The 16,358-nt window shown below is 38.4% G+C and overlaps 1 protein-coding gene across 16 annotated transcripts in view; it reads right to left on the reverse strand.

Annotated features, from left to right (window-relative positions):
• Window positions 1–16,358, reverse strand: part of LOC129454094 (uncharacterized) — a 476,448-nt gene that overhangs the window by 400,280 nt on the left and 59,810 nt on the right. The window contains exons 3-4 of one of the 16 annotated variants that reach the window (XM_073865343.1): window positions 5,611–5,685; window positions 5,311–5,415 (exon numbers count right to left, since the gene is read on the reverse strand). The exons of the other annotated variants lie outside the window; for them this stretch is intronic. Of the exons in view, the coding sequence (XP_073721444.1) occupies window positions 5,311–5,415; window positions 5,611–5,633 (128 nt within the window). The 5' untranslated portion in view covers window positions 5,634–5,685. The remainder of the gene's footprint in view (window positions 1–5,310; window positions 5,416–5,610; window positions 5,686–16,358) is intronic. 16 annotated transcript variants of the gene reach the window in all.

Consider the following 16,358-nt stretch of genomic DNA (forward strand, 5'->3'; position numbering starts at 1 on the left):
CAAAGCGCCATAATATAACTGATTGCTTACCAGCATTAAAAACACTTAAAATAAAAACCTTTATAGGTTTTTTCGTTGTATACAGCGTCCGCTCCTTGAATAGCTGCAGCCAAAAACGCTGGTTGCTTTATTATTAACTGACTAAACACTTGACTCTTACCTGGACATTAAGATATGAACGTTTTTCATCAACAGTATCTGCGTAAAACATTATAAACATTGAAAATCACCTGCGACCAACTATTCCAGCAGGTCCACTATGTTGCAGAGAGTCCCTTTAATGAACGGCTTTTCGTTCAGTCCGCGTGAGCTAAACAATTATGTTCTGTAATTTTTTACTCGCATTGGCTATATTTCTACATATTTTTGACCAAGTAACACTCCGATATAATGTAAGTTGTTTTGTAATGCAAGTTCATTTTAACTTGTTCTGAAATGATGACAAATCTTTCTGACTAAAAAGGATCTATCCAGCTTAATTTAGCCAAAATAATGATTTATTCGTTTTCATATTTTATAGATACACATTAATTAATCTACTAATATACTATTGAAAATGCCATAAATAAATATTCATTGCTGTAAGGTTTTGTTCTGTGTTTTCTTGTATTCTGTGTAATTTTGTTATTTGTACTTGTATTTTGATTCTCTGCTCTGTTTGGACTTTTATTTTGAAACTCATCATGCCATGTCACGCTTCACACTTCCTGTTTGTTTTTGTATTTAAGTCACTTCCTGTACACCTGTTCCCTGCTGTATATTACACTCGTATGCCCAGCCTGTTATCTGTTATCACGTTCTGTTATCTGTTATCTTGTATTCTGTATCTGTATCTGCCTGTTATCTGACCCACGCCTGTTTTATTGGATTATTTGCCTGTCTGCCGCCTGCCTTGATCTATCGCCTGTTTATCTGGATTTATGATTGTGACTCTGCCTGCCTTGACCTCTCGCTTGTTTTTGGATAACGTTTACTGGATTTACCCTGTTTGGATTTGGTTGCTGGCCCTTTATGGGATTTTACTAATAAACACCTTTCGCACATGGATTCACTTCTCACTCGCTTTCTTTAAAGCCTCCATTACAGAATATACAGCCTACACCGGAATCCAGCGAAGGTCAGTAATCTCCCACCAGCAATATGAAACCCGTCTACACCCTGCTTGCACTTCGTCAGAACCACCGCCGCATTGAGGATTATGTTCAGGACTTTTTGGATTTAAGCTATCAGGTACATTTCGACAACACCACGCTCAAGAATCTATTTTACAATGCTTTGGACGAACACTTACGTTTACTTATGCCACGGGATATGTCTGTTTGGTCACTTGAGGAGTATATTGACTTTGCACTGTTGTTATGTGGCTCACCTTTCACTGTGGGTGTTGGGGATACACCTCCGGTGAGCACACATAACACTCCAAGCCATGATCTGCCTGTTCTGCCCAAGTCAGTAGATACCATGCCTGTTCATAAAATGGCCGCCATCCTGCCTAGTCCCAAAATGGCTGCCATCCTGCCTGTCTCTGCACCTGCACCTGTTTATATGGAAACCACCGTCATCCCAGCACCTGTTATTCAGAGGGCCATTGCCACCACCACACCTGCACTTAGGAGAGCTATTATTCACCCTGCACCTGTCGTGAAGATGGCCGCCATGCCTGAATCTACCGCTGAGGTATGTCTACTGGACTATAGACTCTCAGAATTTGCCATAGCCCTGTGGTGCTTTTGGTCTGCTGTTTGCTCTGGTATTTCCCATGTTTCTCAAGGCCCTGAACCCGAACCCCTGGACTCATCTGATCTGCCTGATTCATCCGACTCATCCGATTCATCTGATTCATCCGACTGCTCTGATTCACTCGACTCCTATGATTCATCTGATCTGCCCGCCTCATCTGATCTGCCAGCCTCATCTGATCTGCCCGCCTCATCTGATCTGCCTGCCTCATCTGATCTGCCCGCCTCATCTGATCTGCCCGCCTCATCTGATCTGCCCGCCTCATCTGATCTGCCCGACTCATCTGATCTGCCCGACTCATCTGATCTGCCCGACTCATCGGATTTGTCTGTCCTGCCTGATTCACCGGTCCCGTCCAATTCATCCGATTCACCTGGCTCAAAGGACTCATCTGGTTCACCATCTGGGACATCGCCACCTTGTAAGTGGAAGCTTTCCCAAGTTTTTTTTGGGGGGGGGTAGTACCCGGACACAGGAAGGAGGCAGAGGACACCAAGGCGGAGGCCGAAGTGTCCTCGGACCCTTCCTCTCCTTGTGTTCCAGGTCTATTCATGCCCTATGATATAGCTCCATGTCTGCCTAATGATCCTGCTCCTAGCCTGCCCCATGACCCAGGTCCAAGCCTGCCCCATGACCCGGGTCCAAGCCTGCCCCATGACCCGGGTCCAAGCCTGCCCCATGACCCGGGTCCTAGCCTGCCCCATGACCCGGGCCCGCATCTGCCCCATGACCCGGGCCCGCATCTGCCCCATGACCCGGGCCCGCATCTGCCCCATGACCCGGGCCCGCATCTGCCCCATGACCCGGGCCCGCATCTGCCCCATGACCCGGGCCCGCATCTGCCCCATGACCCGGGCCCGCATCTGCCCCATGACCCAGGACCATGCTGGCCCCACGACCCTGGACCATCCTGGCCTTATGACCCAGGACCTCTCCTGAACTGCCCTGCCTTGCCAAGAGGTCCTGGCAGTTACTGATGTACCCGTTGAATTTGGGAAAGATGATGTGTTATTGGAAGAATTTCCAGATGTATTTCAGTCATGTGTAGTCACTCATGCACAGTCCCGTAAACGTGAGAATGAAATGGCTATTGATGACTCTTTTATGTGTGTTGATGTCAATGCTAGTGTCAATTCTGAGAGTGTACAGAAGGTGATCATCGAACCAAGCTTTAATTTTCCTTTTGTCAGAGCACAGTTAACGTTGCTCAAAATGCTGATGAAACACTGAAGATAAGCATTTCTTCAGTAATTAATAAATTACCGCCACCAATCACTTATCCCCGTTTAAACACTGTTTTTCTTGTTAAGGAGTTAGGGAAGCAGACTGTATTTTTGTTTGGATATTTAACCCTAGGTAAGTTAGTTTGAAGAACTTTATTGTTCAGTTATTTTTAATTATTTGTTCTTTTGGCGTATGTCAACTCCTGAAGAGATTCCCTTAATTTTTCTGATATTCTGAGTTTTCTATTAAAATACATTTATTTATTCCAAGAGTTTTGCCGTCATTTCATAAATTCTACTATGCTTCGCCTTTTACCTCTAGACTGGGCGTAACACTCTCCATAGTTTTACATAAACAACTGGTTAAAGCTAAAGGTCAATAATTTATAGGATCCCAGCTAGAAATAAAAAGTTCTAAGAACGTTCCCTGAAAGTTCCCGAATGTTCCCAAAAACATTCTGCCAACGTTAAAAGCGGACAGTTTTTTTTAAGTTCTAGGAACGTTTCTGTTGTCTGAACGTTAGAGTAATGTTACATTTTACCATTTTTAAACGTTATGACAATGTCATGTTTTAATGTTCACACAATGTTTAAAACAACAACTGTTTATTATATTGATTGTTTAATTGTTCTGTAAATGATAGAGAAACATTGCATTTTATTATTTTATAAAACATTATTTCTGTATGTTCAGTAAATATATTGCTGTAGAAAACTCAATTCACTTACTAGGTTTAGATGTTGATGTTTGTTTCATTTTAAGTCACCCTTATTGTGATTAGTGTTTGTTTTAGTTGGGCTCTTGACACTTGACTTTTTGCTTGCTAGTTTTTTCCTGGTTGTGTTAACTTTGTGTTAATGCACCACATTTGTTATGAACATGCCAAGTTAATAGTGTTATTCTGCTGTTGTTGGTACATAATGGTAAAGATCATCACCTAATTCATTTACTAATCAAAAGTTTATATTCTGCCAATAATGTATATTAGATCCAACTCTTTCACAGCAGTTTGTCATTAAGGAGTTTTAGAAACTTTGGACAAAAAATATCCGCTGTATTGTTGGGATGCCCAAACATCAAGAATCAGACTATGAATGAAATGACAACTAAATGAAAAACTTCATGCTGCAATGCATGCTGGGTATTAACAAATTACAAATCTCATTCAGGACTCCCAGCATGCACTGCAGCATGGATAAATAAGGATTTTTTTAACAATTTTATTTGTCACCATGGTTGAGATTCATAGTCTGATTCTTGATGTTTGTGCATCCCAACTATACAGCGGATATTTTTTGTCCAAAGTTTCTAAAACTCCTTAATGACAAACTGCTGTGAAAGAGGTGGATCTAATATACATTATTGGCAGAAAATAAACTTTTGATTAGTAAATGAATTAGGTGATGATCTTTACCATTATGTACCAACAACCACAGAAATACACTAATAACTTTTCATAACAAATGTGGTGCATTAACACAAAGTTAACACAACCAGGAAAAAACTAGCAGGCAAAAAGTCAAGTGTCAAGAGACCAACTAAAACAAACACTAATCACAATAAGGGTGACTTAAAATGAAACAAAACATCAACATCTAAACCTAGTAAGTGAATTGAGTTTTCTACAGCAATATATTTACTGAACATTCAGAAATAATGTTTTATAAAATAATTAAATGCAATGTTTCTCTATCATTTACATAACAATTAAACAAGTCAATATAATAAACAGCTGTTGTTTTAAACATTGTGTGAACATTAAAACATGACATTGTCATAACGTTTAAAAATGGTAAAATGTAATATTACTCTAACGTTCAGACAACAGAAACGTTCCTAGAACTTAAAAAAACTGGCCGCTTTTAACGTTGGCAGAATGTTTTTGGGAACATTGGGAACCTTTAGGGAACGTTCTTAGAACTTTTTATTTCTAGCTGGGATCTCTATGGTCTTTTCCTGGTTTTGGGATAGAAATAATTTCAGCTTCAAGCCAAGAAGATGGGATATTTCCTGATCCAAATAGAGTTACAAGTTCCCAGAAGCTTCTTCATTAAAATGTGAGGTTAGTTCTTTATAAATTGGTAATGAACTTTATCTGGTCCAACCGCTGTATGTACACAACTCTTCTGTAAGTAAGATGTCAGAAAAAATAAAGTACACCTGTTCGTGTGTAAGAGATTGAATGAAGACATATGGTGGACACTACAGCAACACTTTCTCATGTGAATCTACACACAACTAATACTGTATACAACTCTTCTGTAAGTGAGATGTCAGAAAAAATAAAGTACACCTGACCCTTAACACAGTCAAGATGTGATTAGCAACAAGAAACACATGAAATACCTTTCGGTAGTTGTTGGTGTTTCCTCACTGAAGTTTGGTCCATCACCAATGGAGTGATCATTCGTCATAGACACCGAGCTGGATACAAGTGATCCTGATCTATCACTAATGACCCAAAAAAACAGAGAAAATATTTTACAACATAATAATCTGTGAGCAGAGAGCAGTCAGTATAACCAGACATAAATGCATGTGTAATGGTTTGACTACAGATAGAGGGCAACATTAGACTTCAGAGTTCAAAGCTGTAGCCTCATGCATCTATCGAAGCATCCAGACTTCATGCAGAATCACTCTTACCTCTGTTTCTCTTTTTCACTCATCTTAAATGTGAAGTTCAGCACTGATACATGTGTTGATGAAAACAGTCATGACCTGGAGATCACAATGTTTGTGTGTTAAATACAAAAACACTTCACAATGATAAACGCTGCGGACCGAGAAAATGAGCCACAGATAAGCAACAGAAAATCTAAAAAGACACTTCATTCTGGTGAGAAACTAAAAAGATCCCATCAAGCTCATATCTACCTCAAAGACAATCACCCTTTTTTATAACACAGAGTATCTAAAAAGAGCTAATCAAATTTACATCTACCCCCAAAACAGCTACCCCACTGTGCGGAGACAGAAGTCTCACACCTCACCAACCTTATCTCCCCCTCTCCTCATTCTCTCATTGTCTTAGGACAAACTGTATCTGTCTTGACACAGCATGATCTTCATCCTTTCCAGGTATGCAATGAATTTTCATTTGTTTGTTTTGTATTTGAACTGGAATGTAAATTGGCTTCTGAATTATGGTTTTCCTACCTGGTTAATAAATTGTTATGTTTGCATTCATTCTAATTTGCTCTGTATTATTATTGACTCTTCGAAGTTACTATAAATTATTACGATATCCTTTGTCACCATAAATCTATGATCAGGGTTAATTCATGCTAATTAGGATCTGCCTTTTAACTAAGTTGTTGTACAGTTGTATGTGCTATCACGGTGATAGTCCTAATTATTTATATTATAATCAAGTTGTTATATAAAAGGGGGGGGGGCTATGTGAGCAAAATAATATCATGCTTAAAATACATCTTTATTTGATGTAATAAAGATGTCATCGTCGATTGTGTTTTGGCCCATTATTGCCCAAAACCTGTAATCAGTTCCTTCTTACTATCATGTGCACCGCTACCCGATTTCCCGAAGCCATTCCCCTCAGAAGAATTACCGCTCCGGTTGTTATTAAGGCTCTTGTAAAATTTTTCTCTATCTTTGGTAGAGAGGTCCCGGGTTCAAATCCCGGACAAGCCCCCACGTAATGTTACGACCCCAGATGGTAGTCAAGGGGAAAAGGGGGTCGGAAACATTATATATGATTTATGAAAGGTGTGGAGGAAAAAAAACAAGCCAACAATATTGATGCGGTGCAAATCAAGCAATGTGTTTATTTACAGTATTTACTGTAAAATGTTTAGATGCAAAAATGTGGAAAGTATTTACAATATAATCGCCATAAACATATACATGTATATAATATAAAAAACACATAAAGGAAGGAGGGGAGAGAAGGGACATGGACGGCAGCCAACGGAAAGAAAATAACAAAACCCGTCTGACTTTGATTTACCCTTCTACACCGATTATACAAAGAAAATAAAGAGAGGTTTCTTCAGCGTCCAAGACGCCCTGTCTAATCTACACTCTCTAACAAAAATACAGTGGTTGGTGCTCGCCCCTTTCCTAGTGTGTCTAATACAGTAATAGTAGAAAACAGACTGCTTGGGCACGGTATATGTCGTGTGACGTTCTTACCTGTCCACTTTAAAATTACGACTATAAAAATGATAAACATTTAAACTACAAGAATTCCTGCTTAGGCGCAAAAATACAGTTTCTACTGGAGCAGCAGGAGTCTGTCACAACTGTTACACTTGTAATTTATTTCCAGCTGTGTTTTTAGAAAATGTAATAGTACGGTACAAGTTCACGGACTGCACAGCAATTAATCAAAGCAAACGTGCAAGGACATTTAATGAGTTTGGCTGTGGATGCTTTGGAAGTTCTTCATAAAACTGTTCACCAAATTAGAATTAAGACCATCTCCAGAACAGTGAGCAATGTTTGTGCTGTTTTTAAATCCCAAGTATTTTAAGAGTTGTACCGATGTTTGTTGTACTGTTTTTTATGTGGCAATTTTCTAAGAACAACACAATGGCCCTCATTTATCATTCTTGCGTAGAAACGGGCGTATCCCTTACAAAAAATAACTGCAGTACACTGAAGTACAACTACAGTGAACCTGCAGTACAAAGTAGTACAACTGCAATAAAATGAAATACAGCAGTAGGTTTGCAATCTTTTGAAGTACAACTGCAGTGAACCTGCAGTACAAAAGTAGTACAACTGCAGTAAAATTGCAGAACAAAGTAATATAACTGCAGTATAACTAAGCACACCTGTAGATTTGCAGTATCATGAAGTACAGTAGGCTATAGTTGCAGTACATTTAAATTCAACAGCAGTAAAGTGCAATAGAAAAAAACTGTAGGTTTCCAATATAATGAGGTATAAATACAGTACAACTGCAGTCCACTAATGTTGCACTGAAATGCATGTATACGCCTACCAAGCATACTGCGTTACTGCAGGCATGCTGTGCCTGTATTTTTTTAAGTGACAATGTGTCAACAGATCATTTGGGAAGGAATCATCCTGTTATTTAAAGTTAACAAAGAGGAACTGTCATGATACTGTCAGCCCTGTATGTATTTTCCTTGTTTAATGTGACAGGATTATGGCAGCCCTTATTGTTGTCTTGTTTTGTTGGGAGTCCTGTCTTAAGTCTTGACCCTGCCCTTGACCCTGGGTTATATATAAAGACATAACAATGCATATAAATTTATATAAATGCTTTGGAGTTTAAATGTCATGTAAATAAGTTAAAACTAGTAATTCGTAAAGTTCATAAACTGTTTAAAATTTGTATCTTGTAAAAATGATGAGCGTTTGTTCTGACCAATCAGACCGTAAGTAATAGGCTCCGCCCACCTGCTTCACGTGCTGTTGCATTCAGATTGCGCAATACCAGAGAGGAGAGAAGACCGGAGGAGAAATTCAACTTTAGTAGTGGATGTATTTGAGTAAAAAAGTTGAAAATAATCTTAAATATACTTAAAGTTAAACATAATACGAAGAGATTGAGTGGATTCAGCTTTTATTTTGTTTCGATGGGTTAATTATTCCGTTGAGTTGCTGAAACATACAATTTGGACGTGGTGAGTTCATTAAATGCAAATATAAATGTTTAAATGATGAATCGACACCAGTTGTTGTAAAAACAAATGTTTATTATGTTATTTTGGTTGTACAACTGCTATATTTTATATCTTTGAGTAATATAAATCGATGTTGAGCTGGTTGCATGTGCAGTAACCCACATAGCAATGTTGTTCCGGCCCAGCTCCGGCCCACACAACCAGTTTTCCTCGGGCCACATACAACGAAGAATGACGGCCCTTCAATGGCCCAGTTCTGGATTACAGACAATAGCACATAACTGGCCCAGACCTGGGCCCGAACAGGCCCTACAAACAAGCCTACCATGGCCATTGCAGCCCTTTCTTAGCCCCCAGGAAGTCCTCATGCAGAAAAATCCCCAGAGTTAAATAAACACTGCTGGATGTATATATTGTCCCAATCTTACAGAGTGTTAAAAAGTAACAATGAAGCAGAATTAAAAGCTCTGTTATCCTCTCTCTCACCATCTCTGTCTGAAACCTAAAATTGCATTTCACATCTTACTTGTAGAGTCATTTTCTTACTTTATGTTTAGATTTTGTTCCTTTTAAAGTCACCCTTATTGTGATTAGTGTTATTTTAGTTGGACTTGACTCTTGCCTCTTCCCTTATTTAGTTTTTTGACTGCTTTAACTCTGTGTTTTAAGACATGTTGTTTACAGCAGGGAAAAGACAATGGAGCAATTCTTTGATGGTGGTTAGCACTGTTAATAAAGTCTAAACATCATCAACTTGGAAACGTACGTATTAATTTAATGTTTGAATGCTTATCGGAAGCATCTTTCTCTGACAATTATGTGATACTACAGTATGAGATCCAGCTCTCTCATAGCAGTTTGTTATTTTGAAGAATTTTGAAACACTGACACAAAAAATTAACCAGTTTGTTATGTAGGCACACAAACATCAAGAATCAGAGTATGAATCACAACGATGGTGACAAAGAAAATAGTAAAAAGTTCATTATTTATCCATGCTGCAGTGCATGATGGGCAGGGCCGGAGTGGGACTCATTTTCAGCCCTGGAGTTTCATGCCTTAGACCAGCCCACTTTAGTTCACGACTGACTATTAAAATAATATCTTTAAACCCTCAGTAGTATAAGTCTGCAGTAGTGCACTGTTCTCTGCAGCCTTGCAATTCACTGTATTTTTCAAATATATAATTTCATATTCCGTGCAAATGCAGTAAACAATTATAATTTTTGCCATAATCATGCAGCCCTACCATAAGACCATAATATTACTAAAGTAAACTTATTCAAAAACTAAAGGAAACAAATGTGTTTGTGTTTTCCTCTATATTTCTATTTCTAAAAAATGGTGAGTCTTGAGATTAACTGTTGGGTTGATAACGTTTGGAAACCCCTGATATACAATACACAAGCAAGATTTATTAAGTATGCATTGGAAACAAATGGAAAAAATCTGTATCTTTTTTTAGAACTTAGATCATGTCTATTGCTAAATAACGTAGGCCTACATTGTGTTAAAAAAAGGAAACATCATGGATATACTTTTGAAACTACTTTTTTAAAATAAACTAACGAGTTTTGCATCAAATAGATTTTTGTTCCTCTTGCAATAAACGATGAATAATGACTATTCATAGAGAATTCATCTATGACTTGGATAAAAAATACGTTTTGTAAATTCTTTTCCTTTTAGAGGCCAGCCCGTTTGTATTAAGACGCGCTCAAGTTTTTTTTAAATATAATAGACGTGCGGCCGGACACGCTCAAGTTTATTAAAAATATAGACGCGCGGCCGGCAAGCGCACTCAAAAGACGCGCTCAAGTTTATTTAAAATATAATAGACGCGCGGCCGGCAAGTGCACTCAAAAGACGCGCTCAAGTTTATTTAAAATATAATAGACGCGCGGCCGGCAAGTGCACTCAAAAGACGCGCTCAAGTTTATTTAAAATATAATAGACGCGCGGCCGGCAAGTGCACTCAAAAGACGCGCTCAAGTTTATTTAAAATATAATAGACGTGCGGCCGGCAAGCGCACTCAAAAGACGCGCTCAAGTTTATTTTAAATATAGACGCGCGGCCGGCAAGCGCACTCAATATAGACGCGTCTGAAACAAAACTCGTGTTCAAGTAAGCGCTTTGAAAACCAGAAGACAGCGGCACGTCCTGCGTTTCCCATGCGTTTTAGATGTCAATGAACCCTAATGCAAGAATTCTTCCAATAAGTGGTCGGGACTCGGGACACAATCAACTTGTGCATAAAGCGGCGAGGACATCTCTCACCCGCAAATACGCATCATCCCGGTGGCATGACAACACCGGCCCTCGTGGCCAAAAAAAACAGACTAGCCCACCGGGAATCCTCCCGGTTCTCCCTATGGCCAATCCGGGCCTGATGATGGGAGTCCTGGATGAGATTTGTAATTTGCTGATACCCAGCATGCATTGCAGCATGAAGTTTTTCATTTTATTGTCACCATCATTGTGATTCATACTCTGATTCTTGATGTTTGTGTGTCTACATAACAAACCGGTTAATTTTAAGTGTCAGTGTTTTAAAATTCTTCAGAATAACAAACTGCTATGAGAGAGCTGGATTTCATCCTGTAGTATCACTTTATTGTCAGAGAAAGATGCTTCTGATAAGTGTTCAAACATTAAATTAATACATACGTTTTCTAGTTGATAGTGTTTAGACTTTATTAACAGTGCTACCACCATCAAAGAATTGCTCCATTGTCTTTTCTCTGCTGTAAACAACATGTCTTAAAACACAGAGTTAAAGCAGTCAAAAAACTAAATAAGGGAAGAGTCAAGAGTCAAGTTTAACTAAAACAAACACTGATCACAATAAGGGTGACTTTAAATGGAACGAAATCTAAACCTAAAGTAAGAAAATGACTCTACAAGTAAGATGTGAAATGCAATTTTAGGTTTCAGACAGAGATGGTGAGAGAGAGGATAACAGAGCTTTTAATTCTGCTTCATTGTTACTTTTTAACACTCTGTAAGATTGGGACAATATATACATCCAGCAGTGTTTATTTAACTCTGGGGATTTTGCTGCATGAGGGCTTCCTGGGGGCTAAGTAAGGGCTGCAAGGGCCATGGTAGGCTTGTTTGTAGGGCCTGTTCTGGCCCAGGTCTGGGCCAGTTATGTGCTATTGTCTGTAATCCAGAACTGGGCCATTGAAGGGCCGTCATTCTTCGTTGTATGTGGCCCGAGGAAAACTGGTTGTGTGGGCCGGAGCTGGGCCGGAACAACATTGCTATGTGGGAATCTAGCTCATGCACGTGTAGCTGTAACACACGTGTCTGCAAAAGTAAAATGCAATATTGTTAATGCTGAAACAAATATTTTAAATTTATTTACTAAACTGTAAAGTTATACTTACCAAAGGTATGTTTGTAAAATGTTTTGATATAATATGCATAAAAGTGTATGTATGTAAACAAAACTTTATTGTTGAAGATTTATATTTGTTTATATTAATGTTATCTACTGGATTGTAGTGACATGTGAAAAATGACTGTTTACTAAATGCTCTCATGCATTTCTGACCATTTAAACAGGTCAGGTTTTTTTTGTTGGAGTTAAAAGGGTCATTGATGGCGAGTCAACCCAGTCGAATTCTAGAAAGGGAGAAGAGGAAATTCATCTAATCCATTCAAGGGAGTACCTTGTGTTTTGTTTATATCTTACTCAAAGTAGATAGCACTTTGAGTCTTCAACTGCTCTACACGTAAGTGGACAACAGTAAATACTTACCTCTGGAACTGAGAACTGGGCCCGTATGTATAAAACATCTCAGAAATGCTCTTAAGAATAGTCTTAAGCTATGACTTAAGCACACCCGTCGCTATGGGCGGGCCTTAGGGGGCCGGGCCCGCCCTCAAGGACGCTTGTGCCCCCCCAGTATTTAAAAAAATACTGTCATTTTAAATTATTAATGTTGCTAATTTTGTGTTGCATTAATGTTGTATTCTTTATAATTAAAACATTAAAAATATAAAAAACAATGGTGTGATTTTGTTTGATTGATGGGAATCTAGCTACACTGCAACAGCCTATCACGAGGCTACGTACGACACGTACGTGACGTAACCTACGTCAGTGTAGCCGCTCAACAGTTACCGCACTTTTTTTAAACTGGATGAGTTTTCGCTTAGTTATACTGCTTTAAGATGGATATTATCCGCAAATGGTTAAAAGCCCAACAACAGTCTCCAAAAGACGCGCAGCAGTCAGACAGAAAGAAACTCCGGTGGCCTTGCAACCAATTTGGCGAGCTGCTCCATTGGTTTTACTTTGTTATCTGACGACGACACCAACGTAACCGCTAAAATGTAAATTTATAATTGACTGACATGTTTGTCTCAACGACAATGAACCTTCCGACAACCACACAATGTCGCAGGCGCTCTTGGCAAACAGATGAGAGGTTTGAAAAGGAGATTGACGCACACAGGCGAGAGAGTTCGGGTCTTCTCGGGTCCGTTCAGAAAAAACACATTCATTTTTAAATTACCCGAGACCCGATGCCGCTATTGTCGTACCCGACCCGTGTCCGAGGCACTTGTGAAACTTTTAGACCCGAACCCGATCGGGTCTCGGGTCGGAACTGGGGTTTTCGGATCTAAGTGGACCCGTGAAGACCTCTACCGAGGAGCCCGACCCCGGGCCTAACAGACTACTACATTCAGAAGATATGGACTTGTTCACTGCGGTGATTCAGCTTGCTTCTGAAAAGGACCTCACTCACAAGTTTAATTCCGAGTGGACACTTTATTAATGAGGAGCTTCTGCTCGGAGAAACGCCGCCTGCCGCTGTACTGACAGGAGGGAAGGGAGAGACGACAGCGCTGCCTCCACAGTACCGTAGGTTCAAAGTCTGCGTGCGTATGTGTGTGTGTGTGCACGTGTCTCATGGCAATGCATATCCCTCTGTTGACTGCTTTAAAATGCAATGTTTGAGAGATGTCTCTGGTGCAGGTGCGGCGTTTGCGTATGGCAGGGTATGGCAGTTGCCATACCCTAGCATTCAGACAAAACACCAGAAATTAACAGGCTATAATGAAGCTCATTAAAAATAATGTTAAATATTTTCAGTAGAACATTTCTGAACATTGGTATATCACTAATATGGATAATTTACGCGTGTGCTCGACTTCATGCTATAATACAGGAACCGACATGTGGATGACATCAACGTGCCGCGAGAGCGGTCTGAAAGCAAACTCTTCCGATGATTTCTCGCCTCATCCTCGCGGTACTTTGATGTCATCAACCTGTCGTTCTTGCAGCGCAGCTTGAATTGTGCAGGAGGTTTCATGATGACCGCTGTTGTTATAATCTTTATTTTAAACAGACTCACGGTTCTCCCCCACACTCGCGCAATGCATATTGCATACATTATTCCAGAAGTAAAATGATTTGTTCTCTGTGGATAAATAAACATGTTCTCTTACACTGGGAAATTGTAGCGCAGTCGAAGTGAATGGTATTAATTATTTGCGCGCGTTTTTGAATATGGCGACTTGTGGAATAAAAACTGCACGACGACAAAAGGTAAGACTTGTTTTTGCATTTAGCCCTGTTTTACTAAGAGTTTTATTTAGTGTTTTAGTCTTAGTTGGTTAGCTGGTTGGGTTAACTACGTGTGCTCTATCACATCATTAAAAGTCTTTATTGTGTTTTTATAAGTGTTTATTGGCGGCTGTCATGACAAGATTTGTGAAGGGATGTTACAGTATGTTTTGATATTATCTTGTTTTAGTTTATCTGTTGCTGGAGTTGCACTTGACAACATTTGAAAACCATTTTAAACAACCATGATTTCTATTTTTGTTTTTCATTTGTATTGCTTCCGTATTGTTGTCAGTAAGTGTACATCCGTGCAATCATAGTATGATTTTATACAGGTTGATGGAGTATGTACACATATGGATATAATGTGGTTTCATAGATTCGTTATTTGAATGGCCTTCTTGTACGAAGAATTTTTGCCATACCCTAGGTTTTCGTGAAACGCCGCCACTGCTCTGGTGTTACATGTAATATGTTGTATAGATTTATGGATATTCATAAAATTGTTTCTATATGTAATGTGGTGTGTAGGCTATAGGCTCATATTGCTAATGGTTGTTTAACGTGGTGATTACGTGCTGCGCGAATAGAGTATATATTATTATAAGTATACGTACTGTAGGCTAATAATAAGTGTGCCCTCCCATGCATTTCATATGCCCCCCTTAAGACTGAGGTCTGGCGACGGGTCTGGACTTAAGTGTCAAAAAATTCTTAGTAAGGACTGGAGTAGGACCAGTCTGAGATTAGGAGACGTTTATAAAGAAGCTGAAAGCAACTTTCAGTAAAGTGTAAGACTCATTCTTAAGTGCTGACTTAAGTGCCGCAAACTGAGAACTACAATGATTTCAACCTAAAATGGCCACCCTTAACCTCTGAATCAGCCAATAGAAAGCCGGAAATGTTATACAGTCACAGCAGCATGTGACACCATACATTTATGAATCATGAAGACATTCAAATTATATTAGTATTTAAATATTTAAATTTAAATTTGCTTCACGAAATGTTTAACAATATTACAAATAAGTACACGCATTTATTTTACACAATTTTGCACCATTTTGATTAAGTTTCAACATGTTAATGAAATAGACAAACAAACGTAATGCTATTTAAAAAAATAAAGATGATGAATCATTTTGATTTCACTCACAAGCTGTTTATAAAGAATAGACCAAAGTTTGCAAACACTTAGATAAAAATACTTTGATCAAGCCTGAACAAGATTATCAAGCTAAGTTGGATTTCTACACTTAAACACATTATTGTAATTTTTGCCATCTTTGTCACTTTCACCTTTTGCTTGCTCACTGCTAACATTGCTAACATCATGTTTTGGGTCAGGGTTGTATACTCTATTAATATCACTTTACATGTAATAGTGTCACTGCAATCTTGTAGATACTTCACATTTTTTATTGTAGATTTTATTTACATTTTATGGTATTTTATTTACCTATCATAAACTATAAAATGTAAAGCGGCTCTACTTAAAAACTTACTTTAATTGGTAACACCTAATATTTAAACATTTTTAACTTTAATTATTTCACTTAAACTGAAAAATTTAAGTTGAAAAACATTACATTTTTAGGCATTATCAATAATTTGATTCAACTTTAACTTTTTACAGTGTATTTTATTCAAATTTATATATCATTTAAGTATATACCATTGCTGTCTTGATAATCCCATAAAAATTCTTGGTACTGTGCAAGCACTTGAATAAGTTTCACTAATATACATCTAATACTGTATATTATATTTTGTAATATAATATACATTGTATAAAAAACCTTATACTCTTTATATTTCATGTTATATTAATTTCAATCTACTGTCTATATACTACTAACATGTATTTATTGTTTTTCTGCTCTGCAACAATGCAACAATAATTTTTTTCAAAAGTGCTACAGAAATACATTTGAATTAAAGTAATTCTAGCACATTCTTTGTGCATGATCTCCGCCTCTCTGCTGCCCTCTTGTTACTCTTAACTAGGTTAAGAGACCTCTCCAGCTCTCTTAAATAATTTAGGAGCTGAGACCTAGTCTTAACACTTAGGATGCTTTATAAATCAAACGTATTCTTAAGTCTAAGAATAAGAGTAAAATGACGTCATTCTTAGAATTTTGACACACTTAAGACTAAAATTTTACTCTGAGCGGCTTTATACATACGGGCCCTG

The sequence above is a fragment of the Misgurnus anguillicaudatus genome, unplaced genomic scaffold (genome assembly GCF_027580225.2).
Source record: "Misgurnus anguillicaudatus unplaced genomic scaffold, ASM2758022v2 HiC_scaffold_31, whole genome shotgun sequence".
NCBI classification, from domain to species: Eukaryota; Metazoa; Chordata; class Actinopteri; order Cypriniformes; family Cobitidae; genus Misgurnus; species Misgurnus anguillicaudatus.